The 20,841-nt window shown below is 41.9% G+C and overlaps 2 protein-coding genes across 4 annotated transcripts in view; one reads left to right on the top strand and one right to left on the bottom strand.

The window, feature by feature from the left end:
* The window catches only part of LOC101168840 (apoptosis-stimulating of p53 protein 2), a 29,029-nt gene extending 23,935 nt beyond the window's left edge, over positions 1-5,094 (top strand). For both annotated transcript variants that reach the window (XM_023954275.1, XM_023954269.1), the window contains exons 12-18: positions 24-420; positions 584-1,359; positions 1,435-1,572; positions 2,797-2,930; positions 3,007-3,173; positions 4,069-4,268; positions 4,442-5,094. In XM_023954275.1, the coding sequence (XP_023810043.1) occupies positions 24-420; positions 584-1,359; positions 1,435-1,572; positions 2,797-2,930; positions 3,007-3,173; positions 4,069-4,268; positions 4,442-4,483 (1,854 nt within the window). In that variant the 3' untranslated portion in view covers positions 4,484-5,094. The remainder of the gene's footprint in view (positions 1-23; positions 421-583; positions 1,360-1,434; positions 1,573-2,796; positions 2,931-3,006; positions 3,174-4,068; positions 4,269-4,441) is intronic.
* A 278-nt stretch (positions 5,095-5,372) lies between these two features.
* LOC101168595 (GTP-binding protein 2) lies at positions 5,373-18,890 on the bottom strand. 2 transcript variants are annotated; one of them, XM_011479385.3, is made up of 12 exons: positions 18,518-18,890; positions 17,037-17,063; positions 16,220-16,404; positions 14,449-14,560; positions 13,974-14,171; positions 12,200-12,374; positions 11,055-11,274; positions 10,827-10,962; positions 9,282-9,340; positions 8,972-9,041; positions 7,690-7,854; positions 5,373-7,615 (listed from the first exon to the last, which is right to left on the bottom strand). In XM_011479385.3, exons 1-12 carry the CDS (start codon positions 18,695-18,697, stop codon positions 7,421-7,423), a joined length of 1,722 nt encoding a protein of 573 aa, XP_011477687.1. In that variant the 5' UTR covers positions 18,698-18,890; the 3' UTR covers positions 5,373-7,420. The 2 variants fall into 2 exon arrangements, with proteins under 2 accessions (XP_011477687.1, XP_011477647.1); XM_011479345.3 differs by having other exon boundaries at positions 8,870-9,041; positions 18,518-18,889.
* Between the last annotated feature and the right edge of the window lie 1,951 nt (positions 18,891-20,841).

The raw sequence follows: 20,841 nt of genomic DNA, 5'->3' as shown, positions 1-20,841 counted from the left end.
ACCTCTCTGTATTTCACATACAGGCTTCAGCTAAAGGACCGTCCAAGATGGCAGGACCACCTCCAGTTCCAACTAAACCTAAACCATCCTTCTCAGCTGGACCGCCAACCTTCTCCAAGCCCAGCTACAGCACCGGGACCTTCCCCGGTAAGGTCAGGCCAGTTGGAGGCAACCTGAAAGCTCAGAGAGTCCCCTCCAGCCACAGCAACACCCTCCCGCTGCCCAATAAGCAGGAGAATCCACCAGCTGTAGCTGTTCGACCCTACACGCCTGAGCTCTCAGATGGTCCACCATCTGTGCTGCAGAAGCCTCAGACTCTGGCGGCTTCTTCCATCTTCTCCATGTACACCCAACAGGCAACTCCCGGGAAGAGCTACCAGAGCAGCAATTATGGAACCCTACCACGCAGCCGACCTCGAGGTGAAGCTCCAGCGATTACGGTTAACTTGGTGACAACTTTGTAGTAAAGCTGTCTTTTTAGAACAAAAAAAAACCTTATCATAACCATAACTGATGGATATTTGAAGGTCTCTTTTGTTGAGCGTTTCTTTACTTTTGGTCTTTATTGTCACGTTTTCCTCAGTTTATGGACCAAAGCCAGCCCTCCAATCCAGCGGGGGGCAGAAGTCTCTCGGCTCAGACAAAGCACCCCCGCATTCTGGCGATTGTGGACCTGACAGAAGCGATGCTGGGAAAAATGTCCCAAGTGTTTGTGAGGGTGTTGAAGGAGAAACTACTGATAATGCTACGCCCCGTCCACTCAGCCCCACCAAGCTCCTCCCCTTCCAGTCAAACCCACACAGGAACCCCAGTGACACCGACCTGGAGGCCCTCCGCCGCCGGCTGCACAACGCCCCCCGGCCCCTCAAGAAGCGCAACTCTATTACAGAACCTGAAGGTCCCGGTGGACCCAACATTCAGAAACTTCTCTACCAAAAGACCACTCTGGCTGCCATGGAAACCATCCCCATGGAGACGGTCAGTTCATCAGGGTCATACGCGGAGCCTTCTGGTCCTGAGGGCAGGACGTGCGGGGATGCACCTCCCAAATCTGACAGAGTCAGGGAAATTGGCACAAACCAAAAATCTGGCCAAAGCTCCAAGAAGAACCCGACTCCGCCCCCTCTGCCTCCCCGCTCCCCCATCATTGATCCCATCTCCCCACATTCCCTGCCCCCCCCACTGGAGGAGAAAGAAGAGGAGGAATGTTCACGCACCTCAGCACATCAAGACCGTGTCCTGGATGAGTTCCCGCCATACCCACCGCCGCCGTACCCCAGCAGCGGGGAGGCGGAGCACGGCGAAGACAACCTGAGCTTTCAGCCTCCAGAGATCACAGGGCAGGCCTCTCTGCCCCCCGTGAGTGACACTCGATTACAATCAAAAACCAACCACAGGAGTCTTTCACAGCCGTCATCCTCCTCTGTCTGTCAGGGTAAGAAGCCGATCCTCCGCAAGGCCGGATCAGACCGGATTGACCACAAGGTGCGGGTCAAGTTCAACGCTCTGGCCCTGCTGCTGGACGCATCTCTAGAGGGGGAGTACGACCTCGTCCAGAGGGTCATCTACGACGTGAGTCACTCTGGTCCTTATCTTGTGTAGATGTGAAATTTGGTCAAAATCTGTTGGAAACTTTGTGTTTGGAACACAAAAATGAAACATAGAGGAGCAGGAACCTTTGCTGTAACCTAAATCAACAATGTTCTAAAAAGTGAGAAAGTGGGCGTGGCATTGTAAAGATGGAGGCTTTTTAAAGAAGTTTTAACATGTTCTTGAAGCTTTTTCTTCTGTTGGTGGAGGACAAATCTTAAGAAACTGAAGGTCAAAACTGCATGTTTGAGTATTTATTTATTCAAATAGTTGTGAATCAGGAGCAGAAGGAAAAATGCTGTTTGAAAAAGATTGCATTTGTTAGGGAGAAAACCTGCGGGCACGGCCACAAGCTCCATTCTGATGCAACAACTTTTAGGGGGTGGCGTAGCCCTGCGCCAACTCAGTGGTAAATTTCTGATGAACTCCTGCTGCTCTGCAGAAACTATGTCCTTAAAAACAACACCGTTTTTTTTTTTTACTTTGGCAAAAAAAACAACTGCATAACAATTATAATATAATAATATAATATAATTATAATTATTAAAAGACCACTGGAAACACTTTAAAACTAGAAGGAGCTGCATTTCCAGGAGAAAATGCAGGGTTGAACGCTATACTGCTGAATGAAAATTAAACTTGAATGGTAATAATTGGCAAAACAATAAAGAAAGAAATGATCAAAGTTGACCACGAATAAAGTGAAAACAGCACAATAACAAAAATACATTTTTGTAAAAAAGGCCAGAGCCGGGTATCGAACCAGCGAGCTTCTGCACCAAGGATTCCCCATGGATTTCAATGGAGGCAGAAATCCTGGCAAATCTTGAAAAGTTCAAGGATTTGTCATAGCTGGAAAGAGCTGAACGTTTTAATAGTTGAACGGTTAAAATAAATGAAAAATTGTAGAAGGGATTAGGCGGCAAAAAATGGCGGAAGATGCTAGAAGAAAGAAAGAAAAAGAGAAACAGGAAAACGATGGGTTGAAGGCTTTATAGCGTTCAACCAAGTGGATCAAAACATGATGATAGTAGGTCTTTCCGTCCACCGGTTGGAACTGCAACGTTTGTACTTAAGGGTTTCCTTCAAGCATGGAACGGCTTGGCTCGGCCTGTCCTACTGTTCCCTTTCCTATTGAAACAACGAAAAACTTGAGGGCAGAAGCGAGTTTCTCCTGATGTGACAGCTCTGATGTTTACTCTGAAGGTGGAAGACCCCAGCATGCCCAACGACGAGGGCATCACGGCGCTGCACAACGCCGTCTGCGCCGGCCACACGGAGATCGTGAAGTTCTTGGTTCAGTTTGGCGTGAATGTTAACGCTGCCGACAGCGACGGCTGGTGAGTTCAGTTCAACCGGCTCCACGGCGGCGACTCACAAACCTCTGACCCCGACGCGCGGCGTGTCCGTCTGCAGGACTCCCCTTCACTGCGCCGCCTCCTGCAACAACGTTCAGGTCTGCAAGTTCCTGGTGGAGTCGGGCGCCGCCGTGTTCGCCACCACGTACAGCGACATGCAGACCGCTGCTGACAAGTGTGAGGAGATGGAGGAAGGTTACGCTCAATGCTCCCAGTTCCTCTACGGTGAGGCGTCACTCACAGCAGATTCTACTGACTGCAGGTTCACTGTCATGATTTTTACGGAATGGAAAGATTGACACAAGTTTGTTTGATTTTGAAATTGGAAAGAAGAAGAAAAAAGTTTTTCCTAGTCCTGTCCAGCAGTTTTGAAAACAGTTTTTAACTCAAAAGTACTCATTGTAAACTTGAAAGCATTATTAAAAATTTGAAAATAGATTAAATTGGATTAAAAAAACTTTCAATGTGTCACCCTTGTGCTATCCTAGGCACTTTAACATTGGGAGTTGGGTCACATAGACCCACTAGTCAGTGCTCTGAACCTTTTTTCTTCAATGATTTGTGATCTTCACTGGTGTCCATGGATTACATGAAATCTTTCCACCTTTATCCACCTTTGTCATGGTAGAACACACCAATGTAAGGGGGGGGTCATCTAAGATAGCATAATGTGAAGAAATGCTGAAAACTTTAGTTAAAAAAAGAAAGAAAACTGTTGCTGTGTTGTATTTACTTTTAGTCCTCAATTTACAGTTTAATTAGGAATTTTTAATTTTTGCAGTTGAGCCTAATTTTACATGGGGGCGGGGCTTTCACCCAATGATTGACATTGGGTGACAGACTACTGCACACCAACCACATCAGAGGAGAGAGCGAAAATAACATCATCAAATGTCAATCATGTCCCAGTAGCCAATGGGCTATAGGCTTGCATCATCACTGTAAATTATCACTCTTTTTATTCCAGCAGCCAATCAGAATCGAGTATTTACCTGGACCATGTTATAAATGTTGTTATTGTCACCTTAGTAATCGATTACATTTAGGTTACGGTAATACCCAAAGGTGAAACCGACGCTTTGATCTCCGTGGAGTTAAGGTTTCGTTTCTGCGTCTTCAGGCGTCCAGGAGAAGATGGGCGTGATGAACCGGGGCGTGGTTTACGCCCTGTGGGACTACGACTCCCAGAACCAAGACGAGCTGGCCTTCAGTGAGGGAGACTGCATGACGGTGCTGAGGCGGGAGGACGAGGTGGAGACGGAGTGGTGGTGGGCGCGATGCGGCGACTACGAGGGCTACATTCCCCGCAATCTACTGGGGGTGAGAATGACCACATTTCTGAAAAAAAAATGTTTTTTTACTCGGCCAGTGTCCGTCATTTTAGTCATTTGTCCTCAAATGGAATTTGTTGGAAGGCGTCTTGCATAAAAAGTGATATTTCATGTTATCTTAATGAGGTTTTAATGAGAACCCTTCTTCTCTTTGGGTCTCAGCTCTATCTGAGGATCAAACAGCGGCAGAGGAGCCTGGCTTAGCCTTCAGCAGACCTGCAACAACAAGAGAATTAATGCGAGCCCGCAAGCAGCAGAACAAACCAGAAATTCCTTTTTTTTCTTATTATTTGGATTGATTTTACCGCAGGATTTTGTTCTCTCCCACCTAATCAGGTTGTGGAACGTGAGAGACGTCAAAGACAGTATGCTTTCCATTTCCCCCTGATTGGACTTTTTACATTTATATCATTTTAGTTCTTTCTGTCTTTCTGTCTTTTCAACTAATTCGGCACCAAGATTGTGGTTTTATTTTGAAAAGATGAGCAAAAAAGTCAAACTTGAGTTCAGGATTTAAGGATAAAAACATTTGTTCTAACAGAATTTAAAGTATTAAAGTTCATTTGTTTTATGTTCTGCGTTAACACTTCCTGTGCCAAAAACAAACAGCTGTGCTGAATTTTGATTTTTTATTTCTTTTGGTTTATCACTTTTTCCCTTTGAAGGATCTTCATTTTTTTTTCTTTTTGGTTTTAAGTGAAGAATCAGATTTTTGGGACTTTTACCCCCCGTCTTGGTTTCATTGTTTAATACACTCAATCAGTTTTATTTTCGTGAACCGATAAATTATTAAAGCGTAAATGTCATCAACTTCATGAATCTGTGGTGTGATTAGAAAATGATCTTTCCTTAAACTCCATCATGTTACTCATCACTACACTGCTAAATGTCACCTTTAAACTGATTTTTAAAGTTTGCTATGCTTAATTACGATTTCATATCCCTTCTTTTAGCTTAAAAAACAAAATGTTAAAGTTTTCCAAACAAATTGCTATTCAGAATCCACTAGAGAAGATCAGAGATTCTCCGTTCAGTGGGAATAAATCTACAGGTTAACTAAAAATGGAAAGACTCAGAAAAAAAAGACATTAAATGTGCTTTTTTCTTTCATTTCATTAGTTTATTTAAGACGTGAAAGGACGCACAGGAAAAGCAAACTTGCGCTTCAGCTGCAGGATTTTCTGGAGGTTGTCTGACGCTGACCTCTTTTATTTTTTCTGCACACATCAGAGACCACAGCTCTCCAACAAACATGCAGACGCAGAGAACAAAGTGCAAAGAAACTCCGTTTGATCGGTAATCTGCACGGGATCAAGGAAGATACATTCAAGATTTTCTTTTACTATTGCACAGAAAGAAAGAAAAATAAAGATCCTATCGCTTCAGAGCGTTGCAGTGGGACGGTCAAAGAGCATGCAGGTCAGGTTGTGCCGCACAAAAAAAAAACGTTTTATTTTTTAAAAAAATCTTAGGAAACGTGAAAGAAAAACTGGAAGAAATTCATTTACTAAATACAGGTATGATTTTTTTTTAAGCTGCATTATCATTTCACTGAACTGAATGTAAGGCTGTAGAGAGAAAACACTATATGTTCAACACAGTACAAGTTTACAGGATGATTCGTTAACCAGAGGCTGCTTCATGCAAAGATTAGGACCAGAAGAAAACTATCATTCATTATGTATAGATAAATATAAATAAAACCACCTAAATTATCATCTAAATCTGTAGAACATTGTTTTGTCTCAGAAAAATCTGACTTTAAACACAATAAGAAAAGAGTTTGGTTGAAAACGTGCAGGATTCACCACTGAAGCTCACAGAAATGTCGTCACAGAGGAGCAGCACTGCAATCCATCCAAAAATAGTCTTTAAGATGTTTTCTGTGCTTCTACGAAACAACGTCTGAAACATCTGCACGCTCTGGAACGGGTACGTCTCAAATTGCCGTGAACAGTCTCTTACTTCTAAAAGATAAAAAAAAAAAGATTTGTCCAAACTATTCCACAAATGGATCTTAAAAAAAACATCGTGAAGCTGCTGATGTGTCCAACGTAACAAAAAAGGATGGAAATGAAGAGCTGCGGTTAAAAAAATCAACAACTAAACGTCGAAAATTCCATGAATATTCAAGATATTAGGACTGTAAAAAATGTAGCATGAAGCTTCTGGGACTTTGGCTCCTTGGAGCCGGCGGGTACTTCCTGTTTGGAACGTGAAGGGGGGAGGAGTCACTCAGTCCAGTTCTTGTATACAGTTGACACTTTTCAGACAGAACCATGAGACAGCAAAACTTGGGGTCAAACAGCATGTGACCTTCAAGTTAACTCTCTGGCAGAAATCTGCAGCTGAGACGTCCCTAAAGCACAAACCCTGAAAGCGAAAACGTCCTGCAGATGCTCGGCTAACGCTGGACTCCTCAGTGACTTTTTCTGTTTGTGCAAAATAAGGTGAGACATCCTCTGTTAAAACCTGTGCTTAGAGGATGACGAGGAACTGTGTGACTCTCTGAAGTTTAGCACATATTAATCTACCAAAATAAAAGCATAAATGATTTTAAAAGTGCGGGAAGTGTTTTGAAAACACCTTCAGAGTTTCTCCGTGGAAAATATTCATGAACGGGAAGCTGGAGGGCGAACACATTTAAAAAGACTGGTCTGCAAATTTGACAGCAAAAGATCAACCACGAGAGCAATCTACCTCAGATTAAGAAGCAGAAGCATCATCGAAGCATCATCTCCCTCTGAAGATAATCTGCAAACTGTTTCCACTCCTCGGCAGAAGACAAGCCGGCGCTGTGCTGCCTCGAAGTCTTTAATCCCTTAAAGTGATCCAGCTGTCTTCTCACGACAGCTGCAGCCATAAACAAGAAGCTTCTTCCATCAGTCTGTGGCACAACATCAGATTAAGCCTCGCAGTTCAGCTCCAGCAGGTCATCCAGCTTTGACTTGAGACACAAGCGCCTGTTGGGGGGGGAGGAGGATGATGATGATGATGATGGACTTACTGGACCCTGCAGGCATGAATGTGGATGGAAGCAAAGATCCAGGAAAGGCGGATTAGGACGCTGGCAGGATGCAGGAAGATAAACCCAATCAGATCGACGTCCTCCTGAAGATCTGCTTCAGCCGGGAAGCTTCTTCAGTACTCCTGCAGGTTCTGGTCGCGGTTCTGGTTCTGGTCGTGGTTCTGGGAGGGGGGCAGCAGGCGCGCGACGTGGCCGATGCCTTTGGTGACGCCCTCCCGGAACAGCAGCTTGGCTCCGAGCCGCAGGTACTCGGGGTGCTTGATGAAGCGGAACTGGACGACGGCCCTCTCGCCCGTCCGCAGCTCCTCCTGCGGCCGCACACGCCAGGTCACGCTCGGCGCTCGCGCCACAAACCCAAGAGGAATCTGACCGCTACACCCACCTTTCCGTGGAGCCGCTCCACGATGGCCGTCTGTCTGACGTTCCCGACGTGCACCGTGACCTGCGACCCCCGCCGGAAGGTCTTAGCGTGGAAGAGCAGGACGATGGCGGCTTCGAACTGACAGCAGATGGTTGGGTTCATCTTGGGGCTGACCATGACCATGCCCTGCAACCACCAAAAACAAAACCTTCAACCTGATGGGAGAGCTTCATGTTTCCAGAATTTTGTAAAAGAAAGTCGTAAAAACGCCATCAAGCTGCCAAAATGTCAGTTTTTACAACATAAGAAAACTTTTTTAGCGCTTTTTTTAAGATAAGGACAACAATTGTGATTCTATTTTAAGGTTTAGTGTCAGACAACTTTCTTTATGGACCGGTCTGTACGAGGCTGAGTTTGGTCGGCCTTAACTTTTCAGGGTAAAGTTTATTTCCCTCCTCTGTAAAATATCTGCAGCCGCTTTAAGCTCCGGTTGCATGGAGTGATATTTATGCCACCACCATGACGGCAGCTTTGTCACGCTAAACTGAAACTTATGTGAGCAAAATCAAGGATGGGAAAAAAGCAAACCATGCCAAAACATTTGTTTTGCAAACGAAAAAATTGTTTTTTAAAGAAAAAAAACATTCAAAACAATAAAACATGCTGCTTTAAATCATCCAGAAGAGAGGTGGCCAGACCTCTTCAGCATGCATACTACAAACTAGTTATCTATACATGCACTGTAGATACAGTATCCTTGTTTATTACAGGAGTTTGGTTCTAAAAATAACCTGCGATGGGATTACGGAACCGCTCAATCCAAACTTTACACACTTTTAAACCTTCATAGAAAAATTTGTCCAGTTTTATAGTAAAAAAGGAAAAATCTGAAGCAGCGTCTGTAGGAGACGCAGGACAGACTGATTGACTTAATCGACAGCCAATCCGGACGCAGAACACAGAGTGCTGTTTAAAAGAATAAAAGCATGCAAAGTTGGGCTGAAAACGATCTGTGGAACGGAAAGAATGTGAAAGGTGAACCGTAATATAATGAGGGAACACTTTATACGATCTTTTTGGTTATTCATTAGATGGCCCACGATCGACCCATCGATCGCAATCGATATATTAGGCACCCCTGATCTCGACGCTTTTCTTTCTTTGAATAGCGTTCCACGTGTTTGGTCAGGTGACCTCTGACCTTACGCAGCAGTGAGCGGTCAAAGTTCCCCAGAGCCAGAGTGGCAGCCTGTCCCGCCCTCAGGAGCCTGCAGGCCGAGCGGTTCCTCTGGATGCTGCCCACCTTCAGACGCAGGAAACGGCCCTCGTCCGTTGGACCCACCACCAGGCGCTCGCCCTCCCGACACACGCCACTGAAACACACAACACGCATGTGTTCCCGAGCGGGCAAATCATGTGTAGAGACCAGACTTTTACCTGTCGGGGCAAATGTGCACGGAATTATCCGGCATCCGTGTTTGGACCACCACTTAAATCTGTTTAAATCTGGATTTGACTTTGATTTGAACAGAAAATGTCGATGCTTTTGTTATCCACACATCTCTGCCGTACCTTCTGTGCCTTTTCCAAAGACAAACAAAGGTTTTTCTCACCTGTACAGAGTTCCTCCAACCACGGTCCCGACATCAGGAACCGAGTAGATCTCATCCACCTCCAAACACACAAACAGTGGAGAACTCAACAACTCAACTAAGTACTAGTTATTCTGTCCCGCAGCAGTGCCAGACTGAAGGAGCAGGTTGTTGTTTTCACCAATCGTCTTTCTTACGGTGGCTTTGAGCGAAATTCCATCCCACCACATCCTCAAAAACTCACCAGTATTTGCTAGAATACACGGAAAACGATGACATCACAGCAGGAAAAAAAGGAATGGGGCCACAATCTCTTATGCATCTCAAAAGGTATTTCAAAGCCATCTAGCAAAACAAATGTGTTGGGGATACATTTAAATACATTGTTAGGGCAAAAAAATGTTCCGATGAAATGCATTGTGGTCTATATTCGCCAATCTAGTGAGCATCTGTGTACACTGGTTTTTAGCAAAGACTTCTGGGAAATTTCTAGGGCACTGGATTTTGTAATTGCAGATTCAGACAGCACTACAAAATGGAGAACGCACAATATAGTGCACTATGTCGTGAGTAGGGAAGAAAATCAGACACAACCGTCATTTTGGGCTATTTTCGCATTTTAATTAAATAGGGGGGAGGAAATAGGAAACTTTTGTTCAAGTCTACAACCACAACTGAAGTTTTGTTGACCTTTGACCTCGGCATGAAGACGCCATCTTGAATTTTAAAAAATAAAAATTTCCCTTTGATCTACGGCCTTCTAACTCCTCGAGCATCATTAAGAAGCTTTTAGGGAACAAGTGTTGATTTAAAAGTTTGTCAATTTTGAACCGCCATTACCGTGGCGAGCTCGCAAATGTGGCGTTTCCCTGTTGTTCACAAATTTCTTACTAGAATTCTGTGAAAATTTAAGACGCCAATCTTTGGCTGAAGCTGAACAAGACCATGTGACCATGTGGTTAATAAAAATCCCCTGTTGCCAAGGAAATCCTGAAGTTTATGTTTGCCGATTCTTCTAAAAATGACACAGACCTGTTCGTCACCGCTAGGTGACCAAAACATAAAATAGTTGCTATAGAGATAAAACTAACAGAAAAGCTACCACTTTGAAAAAAAAGTTGTTTTCTTTTAGATAATTTTGTCACCTGCAGCTCTGACCAGCGTGACGGGCAGAGGGGGAGAGTGAGCAGCAGCCGTTAAGCCAGCGAGGTCGGATTAGCAACCGTGGGGCAAAAATATACCATAATTAACATAACTGTGAGCTGCCAGTTCAAGTCCAGGTTTTGTTCCGGTCCGCCTGCCTCGAGGAAGGACTTTTATGTTACCCAGTTTAGTTTTCCTTTAAAACCTTTATCACAGGAAGAAACTTTAGGCTCTTCCATTAAATTACATTATTTATGAAATATATTACCCTAAACATTTTCTGAAGAAATAAAAAAAATCCCTTTTGGCACCAAACACCGAAGAAGGCGTTTTCTGTTTCATACCTTTGGGCCTACTCTTCCTTATGTTTTTCCGTGGCGCGGCGCAGGACAACGGGACTTTGTGTGAGTGTTTCTGGTGTACCTGGAACTCCGTGAGCTGCTGCATCAGCTCCTCTTGCTCCTTGCTGTTGCTGAGTGGAGGGAGGATGTTCAGGAAAACCTTCAGAAGGTCCAGGTTTTCTCCAGAAACGCTGGACAGGGTGAAGATGGGCGTGACGCTGCTCAGACACAAACAAGGGAAGTTTACGTAGAACCGAGTGTTGAAAACGTGTTTTTGAAACGGCGGAGAGCTCCTTCTGAGCGCCCTCACCACGTGGACTGGGTGAACTGCTGAGCTGCAGTCACAGCGTCGTCGGGGTTCGACACCACCATCGGGACCTTGTTGCAGCCGGGCTGCTTCAGAACCCGCTCCAGCTGCCGGACCGCTCGCTCCACCGTGCCGTGAGAACAAAGGTCCACTTTGCTGACCACGATAAAGATGGGAAGTTTCAGCGCCATGGCTAGACCAAGGTGCTCCCGAGTGGTACCGGCTGGAGAGGAAAGACGAGGAACTTTAACATCAGACGCTGAAATCCACACAAGACTCAACATTTAACTCAGCTGTCTTTTGTTTGATTTAACAAATAATCGTGGATTGAATACTTTTGATATCTGACGTTTCCACTGAGGCCTTTGTAGTTAACTGCTATAATATAAATAAACTGAAGATACGGTCAATTTCCTACTTGAATTTAAAGCTTCTCTGTTAGGTTTTCTTTGTGCATCACAACAATTGTTGCTAAAACATTTTCAAACAAAAAAAAAATCACCTTCACAAATTGAAAAAAACTATAAATTATTTTTCAGATCTGCTTTTCAAATCAGATCCAATGAATAAACAAACACAGAACTGTTCTGTGTTACTTTACAAACTACAGCAGGTCAAACAGACAGGACCAATAACTTACTTACAGACACATACGAGTCAGACTAATATGCACATTTGGATAGAAAACACTAAAAAATTCAATTTTAGATATGTTTACTATGGAACAGGCAAAATAAAATACGTTTAGAGGAAACAAAAGCATTAAAAAAAATCAATGCTATCCAAAACATGGAAATAAAATAGGCAGGTTACGTCTGCCCCCTAGTGGTCGCTTTGAGTCTTTTTTTTAGTCAAACTTCCCAGAAAAATTGTTTACCGTACATCAAAATAAAACATAAAAGAAACTAAATATACTTAAGCTTTAATGCTAAATGTGAAAAATGTTTTTCTTTATTATTAGTTTCAGGATAGAAGGATTCAATAACTGCAGCTGCAGTGTTCACTAAATAAAAGCTCTTTGTTTGGGAGACATTTTTATTACAACACAATTTCCATCATATAAATAACTTTAAAAAAATAAAAAACAGAAATACACATTTCCTCCTCAGTTGGTGCAGACGATGTGTGGGTGGGCGGGTGCAGCTCACCGACGCCGGTATTGGCGCTCACTACCAGCATGGCGAAGTCCGGGCAGTAGCTGGTGAGTCCAAAAATGGTGGTCTTCAGGTATTTGTGGTGTCCCGCCAGGTCGATGAAAGTGATCATCTTGGAGGAGCTCTCGCAGATCTCCTCGGCGGTGCGTGACTCGCTGTAGTTCACCACCTGGATGTGGATGGAAAAGGCGTCTTAAAAAGACGCCGTAAACACAGAGAACGGACGACCTGACCTCATCTCCCCTTTTAGATCAAAATATCTCTTTGACTTAAAGACAATCAAAGTGGTTTGGAGTTTATCAGCGGCTGTGCTCTAAGCAGTGCACACAGTGTTCAAACAGCTGATTCTAATGCAGCTGCAGGTCTCTGTAGAATCAGTGGAAACCTTCTTATGGGGCTTTATCGATTTTATTTAACCTTTATTTACCCAGGAAATGTCCCATTGAGATTAAGAATCTCCTTTTCAAGAGAGTCCTGGCTAGGAGGAAACAATAAATTACTTTGACACTAAAAATGTAAACGTTTAAAACATAAAATAAATAAAAATGAGAGCTTGTGCAAAACAGGTACAGTTCAAAGTGACTTTCTCCTCCATCTTCAGTGTGAGGAAACTGTTCATTCCAAATAGGACTGTAAATAGGAATATTTAGGTTTGTACCCACAGCTTCCTGCACACAAAAATGAATTAATAATGACTCAGAGACAATACTTATCTTTTTGGAAGTTTTACTCCGTACAAGCTGCACAAATGAGGTTGTACGAAGGGTTACAGACCAAGTGAACAGAATGCATTCAAAGTCTGAACACCGAGGCTCAGGACGATGGGCTTGGTATAAGAACCCTGCATTTGCATATTCAGAAGATCACACACTGAACAATGGTGTGAAAATCACACCCAAAGGTTATTACTGGAGAGGCACTTCAAGGCTAAAATAGCGACTCGTCACATTTCGGGCAGACACTCAGCAGAATTACAGGTTACACCCCTTGGGCGGGTCAGTTAATTAACCCACCTGTTTAGTGTCCTATTTAAGTCAGGTGTAGTCAGGTGTTCATTCTCTCTTCCCTTCAGCGCTCATTCTTTGCCCCTCCCTCCTCCCCAGCTTCCACCTGTGGGCTCCGTTACGGGGGTTGTTACCCGAAAGTGTATGGAAAAAAATAATTGTCTCAAGGAATTGAACGGAGCCTTGTGCCAAAACGAAGTTGTGAATCAAAAATTGAATGTCAACTTAAGATGTTGTGAAATAAATATTCTTCTGCAAGAGTTGTTTGACTGAAATGAAGATAACTCTGAGGCCCTCATGGATGCTTAGCAGATCACACATGCACAGAAAAAAGGGAGTGTGGGAAGAGAAAATAGTTTACTATGCCGTCTTCAAATGTGATATAATTTTGAGATGATGATACGTGCTTAATGAATTAAGTTTGAACTATTAGTGTAACAAAAAAGTTAAAGGCAGTTTCTAACTATTCTTATCACTCCGCCTGTATTTAAACATATTCAGATAAATGGTGTTTCCATGTGGAGGGGGCAGAAAAGACAAAAGCTTTTTTTTCTCAGCTCTGAACGGGCAAATGGAACAGCGAGCAACGACGATGACTGGAACGCGATGATTCTACCGACAGGGGACGATTGCACCACTCAGAGTCCAAACGGCTAAGGTGCAACCCACCCACCCACCCAAAAAGACACAGCCCACATGCCCCAAACTCTCATAAAAATCAGACACTTCCCACCCTCTGTGGATGCCTCATCACATGAGCGTACCTCTCCTTTGCTGTTGAAGCCCAGGATCTCAAAGCTGATGCTGGAGGTGCGCCCCGTCTGGATTTCATGCAGGTGTCTGAACAGGTTGAGCCGCGCACGGCCTCGCCCGTTATCCAGCTCGCCCTGCGTCAGGACGCCCAGCAGGGTGGACTTCCCAGAGTCCACGTTCCCCAGGACCGCCACCCGCAGGTCCAGGAACTGTTGATGAACACAAACAGCTCGGCTCAGGACCGAGGAAGACTCTCCACCAGATTGAGGTTCTGCTGCTTTTTTTTTTGTCAACCATGGAGAAAAATCTGTTTATGTTCTATTGGGTCTTTGGCTGCCAAGTACTTTATTGTATTTTAGGAGATCTAAAAGCAGCTATTCTGGCATCAGAGAAGCCAAAATGTAAAAGAACTAAAGCCCCGACTTTTCGTAGACATAAAGAACCCATTTCCAAACCCAAAGATCTCCTGACTCTCCAGTTTCTCACCTGCTGATCATCTGGAACTTTCCGGACCAGCACTTCGGCGATTCTTCTAGTATTCCTGTCCAGGTCGTAGTCCACCTCCCGCTCTCGCAGGAGAGTGATGTCGGCCCCAACCCTGAAGAAAAAGGGAAGAAAATCCCAAAACATTTGCACCACAAATTAAGTTAGCTGTCATTATTTGGGATTGCCTCTGTTGCCATTTAACTCAAACATATTTAAGTTGGAAGCAACTAACCTGCTGAGTCTTAAGGTTGCTTTGAGTCGGCAGCCTTTTGCCTGTGTTTAACTTGCAGAGCAGCAGACAAATAAAACATAAAACCTTTCTGAACGTCTGCTTTTAAAGGATTATGCTTCAAAAACTAAGCTAATCCACAAAAATGGATGTAAACTGAAAGGTTGGGATGAAATGTTGAGATCTCTTTACAAGAAATGGCTGAATATCCGCATAAAGCTTTAGGTTTGTCCCAGTTTCTTTGTTTTTTTATGATTTACTCTTCCAAGTTCAGGGACAAAGCAAAGAAAACTGTGAATGTAACCCTGTTCCAGTCACACAACAACAGCTGCACAACTGTTTGTTAGCCCTCAACCATTGAGATTATTGGTCCTTTCTTTCTCTAAACCTCATGTTGCCACCATATCTGCACCTTAAAAACTGCTGACCCTTTCCCTGTTAGGAATCACTTTGTAGTTCATTCTAGACATAAAATTACACCAAAAAAGAAAAAAAAGAAAATCCAAGTAGCAATTTTTCTATCTTTTTATACTATGAAAATCAAAAAATGTTTAGATGTTTTTGTTAAAAAAAAAACTATGTATATAAATGCAACCTTTTACATTAATTGGAGCAAATGTCTTGGTTGTTTTGTACTTCAGTTCCTAAAATAAAAAACCTTTGTGCCGACCCCAAAAAAAAACTTTTTTTAGCCGAACACACGTGACGACATCACAAGCCTGTTCAAATTCTGCCCAACAACAAGGCTGCTCACAGCTTTAATTATAACGATGCAGGAATGTTTTAGTTGTTTCATTTTTTTTTTTTATTATTATTTATATTCACTACGCGGATGCTTGGAAAAGCTATTGCTAGTATTTCCTGAAACAAATCAGATCTGTGGCAGCAAACGCGCAGAAAAACTGGTGAAACAAAAACAGTAACACCACATCTGTGTAAACTGTTTTAAAGCATTTTTCTGATGATGGAGGACTTATAGATAAGGAAAATTAAGATGAACAAGAAGGAGCTGCATTTCCGGAAGAAAGTGCAGGGTTGAATGCTAAAATGCTGAATGAAAATGAAACTTAAAGGGTAAGAATTGGAAAAAATAATAATACTAATAATAAAGAAATGATCAAAGTTGACCTTAAAAAAACCACAATAACAGGAAAGATGTTTTTGTTAAAAATGCCAGCGCCGGGTATCGAACCAGCGATTTCTGCACCATTGATTGTGTATTTCAATGGAGGCAAAAATCCTTGAAATCCTGGAATATCTGGAAAAGTTCAGGGATTTGAAGGACCAAAAGTCACAGCTGGAAAAAGCTGAAAGAGATGAACGTTTTAATAGTTGAATGGTTACAATAAATTCAACCAATTCAGATTTTGGTGTACTTCTTAATTGAAATCGTTGTGAATCAGGAGCAAACGAAAAAAAAAGCAGTTTGAAAAGGCCTGCAGTAGTGATGTAGGTGCTACAGACCACAGGGAACGCTTTCAAAATGGCGTTCAGAGTGAGACTGGAAAAGTCTGTAGAACTTTTTAGAAAAGTTTGACCTACTTCTCTGCCATCCTCCTTAAGGTCTTGAGGGAGGCCTTCATGTCAGCCTCGGTCAGGCCGACCAGCAGGCCGTTGTCTTCCACTCCGATCTGGTAGACGGCCTCGCCGCGACCTTCCTGCAGACGCCATTTCAGCTGAGTGGCCAGATGCTCAAAGCGGTACTGAGTGGGGTTGACCAACTTCAACTGAGGATGACGGCAGAAACACGAGGAAAGCAGATGGTCAAGACTTCAGCTTTACCAATTTGATGAGTTTATTTCAATTATTTTATAAACCAACAATTATTTATAATCCAGATTTAGTTACTGTCTACCCTCCCCACTGTTTTCTCTAAATCAATGTCAGTAAATACAAAAAAAAGATATATTTATCTAAGTTTGTTTATTTAAAAGTTATTTTTGCAAAGTAAACAACATATAAGTGATTTAAACTTGATTTTTTTTAATATAATTTTAGTTTATTGGACAGAAAGGAATTATCTACAGCTCTATAGAAATTCTCATTTACAGTCATTCTTCACGGTTATCTTTGGTTGTAATCTGAAGCTTTATTAGAAAAAAATGAACAGAATTGCAGAAACTGTGTAAAAAAATGTAAATGTGCTTCAGGAAGAAGCTTAAGCAGCTGCTCTCCATGATTGTTTTTGACCTTTTATAGGAAAGTCTGTTAAATATTGTTGTTTTTTTTCTATTTGTGTAAACATGGAAGGAAAAGGTGAAATGATTTGATTGGCAGTGACCTCCTCTGACAACCTTTCTCTATTTTAAAGTTTGATTTCAGTGTAGAAGATTCAAATAATTAAAAAATGAAGAGTTACCTTATATTCAATGTTTCCTTCTTCAGCCTGGAAGCAAAAGGATGAAAGACAACATTTATTAGAAGCAAAGAGATTTTCAAAGAAGTCTCAGCTGACCTTAAGACAAACAAAAATTAATGTTTTGCTTTTTAATAAGAAACTAACCAATCCTTTAGGAAGAACCGGAGCAAAGAGAGTGAAGAAAACCACGAACGCATCATCATTACTGCTGTTGATATTATTAGGCAGGTAATAGTATTTAAAAAACTACTACAGTACTAAAAATAAAAGGTTCTCTGTAGGAAACTACTCAGATACTGAATAACACTTTCAATAAATCTGAAACTAAAACTTATAGAATCATGGAAACATATCGAAATACATCTAAGTTGAATTAAATGTTTGCCGTCTTTTACCTATGACCTTTGAACTGATGTATAATGTCAGACTTTTACCGTCACCACAGCAACTATTAATTAAACTTTTCAATACAGCAGCTGTGCAGACGCATTATTGTGGTTTATGGTCAAAACTAAAATAAGACATTAGCAGAAACCTTTAAAGTGGATGGAAATGACCATTTTTATTCATTTCTCTGCCAACAATGACACTGGTCTTATGCTGAAAATAAATGGTAGCAGCATTGCAGAGAAAAAAAAGGGGAACAAGAATAAAATAAAAAGTCATAAGTAGATTCATTTTAAATGTAAATATAATGTAGTTAGGTAACATTTACCATGCAGCTACCTACTTTCTAAAGTAATCAACAAGCTATTCATCATTGTTATTGATAGTTTAATACAAATGGATGTGTTAAATGATCTGAAGTTGGACTAGTAAAGTATAAATAACCTTAAAAAGAATTTAGCAATTATGAAAACTATGTAAATAAAATAGACAAATACAAAAAAGGTGGGATTATATCCATTTTCTTAATCGAACTAATTTAAGAAAGTAATTAAACTTTTTTTAAGAAACATTTACATTTAGTGGATTCAATGTCTTATCCACTTTATGATGTTTAAATACGGATGTGGATGTGTACATAGAAGTGTATCTTCTTTTACTTTTTATTTGCTTCTTTAGACCATATTATTCTGTTTGATCAAGTTTAATTTTGTTTTTTTTAGTAAATAATAAACCAAGTCCTCTAGCATTTATGCTGCTTAGAGTTGTAGACGTCAGAAAATCTCACATATGTGCAAATAAAGTGGTGGGAATTTAAAATTAACATGTATTAAAGCCAGAACTCAAATTTATTTTTATTTACGCCCTTTGTGTCGCATTATAAAGACGTCATTAAGCTAATTATAGAGACACCAAGCACCTATACTTTGAATGCAAAGGAGCGAATACTATTTACAGTTATAAAGATAAATATTTACCTTATTTTAGGTACAAATCGGACACAAAGTGTGTCAACAAACGGAGCCTAACCTAGCATAGCCGGCTAGCTTAGTCAGATTTCGCGGTTAATCCTCAAGCTAACACGGGATAGCTACCTCCGGCGGTAAAAACGGCGGCGGGGTTTTGTTGTTTCGGTTCTTTTTACTCCGCCGTCTTCTGCCTCGTTTGCCTCGTTTCGTTCGTGACTTTTTGGACGTTTTCCTTCCGTTGTTGCTCGAGCCGGAGTGTCTGCTGCGTCCCGGCGAGACGACAGTCCCTTCGGACAAATCCACCATATTCTGGGCTCAGCGTGTCATAAGTACCGCAGGAACCGGAGGATTTGCGGAGATAGAATAAGAGCTATTTCAAAATATGGTGGGATGTGTTTGTTTCCTCTAGCATTCTACCAAAACACACGGCCTGTGCGCGGAGGAGGATGCTCTCTCCTCAGCATCACAGGAGATGTTGGGGTTTCCACTCCACTTCCGCCTCAACCCTTCAAAATAAAAGGTATCGAAACAAAAACAAAAAGTGAAGACGTGATGCAATAAGAGTATAGAGTTTTTACTTTCTCATACCTGGACTTTAAAGACTCACTCCAATGAAAATTGTGTTTTTGGTGTTTATAACATGTTTTTGTAGCATTATTCTGGTGATGGAGGACAAAAAAATAAAAGCTTTATTCAAATATTTGTGAATCACAAGCAGACAAAAAAAATGCTGTTTGAAAAAGCTTGTAGTTGTGACGTAGAAGCTACATTTAGAGGGCCACAGGCTTCTTCCCAGCTAGCTTACAGCCGTCACACTTCCACAGGCTTGGAAGTGTGACGGCTGTAAGCTAGCAGGAAAGAGAATAAACAGCTCTCAGCAATGGAGAGGGGAAGGTGGGTGGGGTTGGTGGTCCTGCCCACAACTCAGAGGAGAATTTATAATGAACTCTACACTCTACAGAAACTATGTTCTAGAAAACCACTAGTTTTCGATTTTGTGTAAAAAAAAAAAACCCTGCACATTCGTATATAAAAGACCATTGAGAATGTTTATACAAAAGATCTGACAATATTCAAAGCTGGTCTTTTAAAGTGAAACACGCCAAAGAACTGGCCCAAGCTTGATTTTCACTTTTGATTTTCACCCCGTTATCATTCTGTGATCCAGGTCTGGTTCATCTCTTCCAGTTAAAAGACAGATCAATTATTTTATCTTAAAGTAAAGCCTGCCTCATTAGTTTGTTTGTCCAGTAACTCCAATCATGATTAAAAACTTCTCAATTTATTTTTCAACTTCCAAATAGGACATTTGTTAACCATCATCTCACTTCACAAGTGCAGAGTTAGCATGTCTGCATCCAGACTGATGCCTACAGACAAACTGCTGCAGCTTTCTCTGATCTGCCTCAAATTGCCTTTCATCCTCTCACTTAATCCATCTTCAAGAGGAGAAAGTAATGCTGGAAAAGCTCTACCAAGGACTTGTGTGTTGGAACAAATGGGAAATATTCTAGGAGGTACAGATGGACTGAGCTGTCCCATCTACTGCCCATCAAATTTCAGGGAACCTCTTCAAGTTATTGAACCCGAGGAGGTTCCTGCACAGAAACTTTTGGTCTTGATGTTGCGCCATTAGGACTTAGAGCATCTCATTTACTTAATGTTGACATCTAACAGAGGTGTTCTAGGCATGTCACACTGGGTGGGGGCCCCGGGGAAGACCCAGGACACGCTGGAGAGACTACATCTCTCAGTTAGCCTGGGAACACCTCGGGGTCCCGGAGACTGCTGTCCCCGCGACCCGGATCAACGCAAGGAGGATGGATGGATCTTACGTAAGAAGTCATACAATTCACATAAAAATATACTGGAGTGCAAAAAAGAAAAATTAGTAGGAAACATGAATATAAGTTTAAAGCAATCTGGTTCATGTATCAATAAGAAAATACAAAAAAAACAATTCACAATAAAATGTTCAATGAGCGGATCAGGAGTTCTGCAGATGTTTTGTTGGATCTTAAAAGAGCCATTGTGTTGCTTTTCTTTGAAAAAACTGTTCAAACACAATGCATTGTGGTCCATATTCACCAGTCTAGTTTGCATCACTGTTTTTTTCGCAGGGACTCTCGATTTTGGAATTATAGATTCGGACAGCACCACAAAAAGGCGAACACACTACGTATACACACAGTGCGCTACGTAGTGAGTTACAGTAGTGAAGGATCTTGGACACAACTATGGTGTATTTACACTTTAAAGCCCTCCCTCCGAACCAGAACAACTTTTGGGCAGACAATTTGGAAGTTCAAGACTCAAAGTGTTTATTGGCATAATAAAGAAGCAACGTTCTCAGTGCATTCAAATTCTTACTTTGTAATCAGATAGAACACAACACATGGAAAAAATACCTACAATAAAACAGCAAGTAACCAGCCTGAAAGCAAAACATG

Source organism: Oryzias latipes, chromosome 1 (genome assembly GCF_002234675.1).
Source record: "Oryzias latipes chromosome 1, ASM223467v1".
In the NCBI taxonomy this organism is placed as follows: Eukaryota; Metazoa; Chordata; class Actinopteri; order Beloniformes; family Adrianichthyidae; genus Oryzias; species Oryzias latipes.
The sequence above is the reverse complement of the archived record's forward strand: the minus strand, read 5'-3'. Positions and strand labels throughout refer to the sequence as shown.

Excerpts from the sequence above, each read along its gene's own strand:
- LOC101168595 (XM_011479345.3), bottom strand. The coding sequence starts at position 18,697 with ATGGTGGATTTGTCCGAAGGGACTGTCGTCTCGCCGGGACGCAGCAGA. Across the intron at positions 9,042-9,281 it reads GTTGGAGGAACTCTGTACAG|TGGCGTGTGTCGGGAGGGCG; the intron begins GTGAGAAAAACC and ends TGTGTGTTTCAG. Across the intron at positions 7,855-8,869 it reads ACCGCTCACTGCTGCGTAAG|GGCATGGTCATGGTCAGCCC; the intron begins GTCAGAGGTCAC and ends TGGTGGTTGCAG.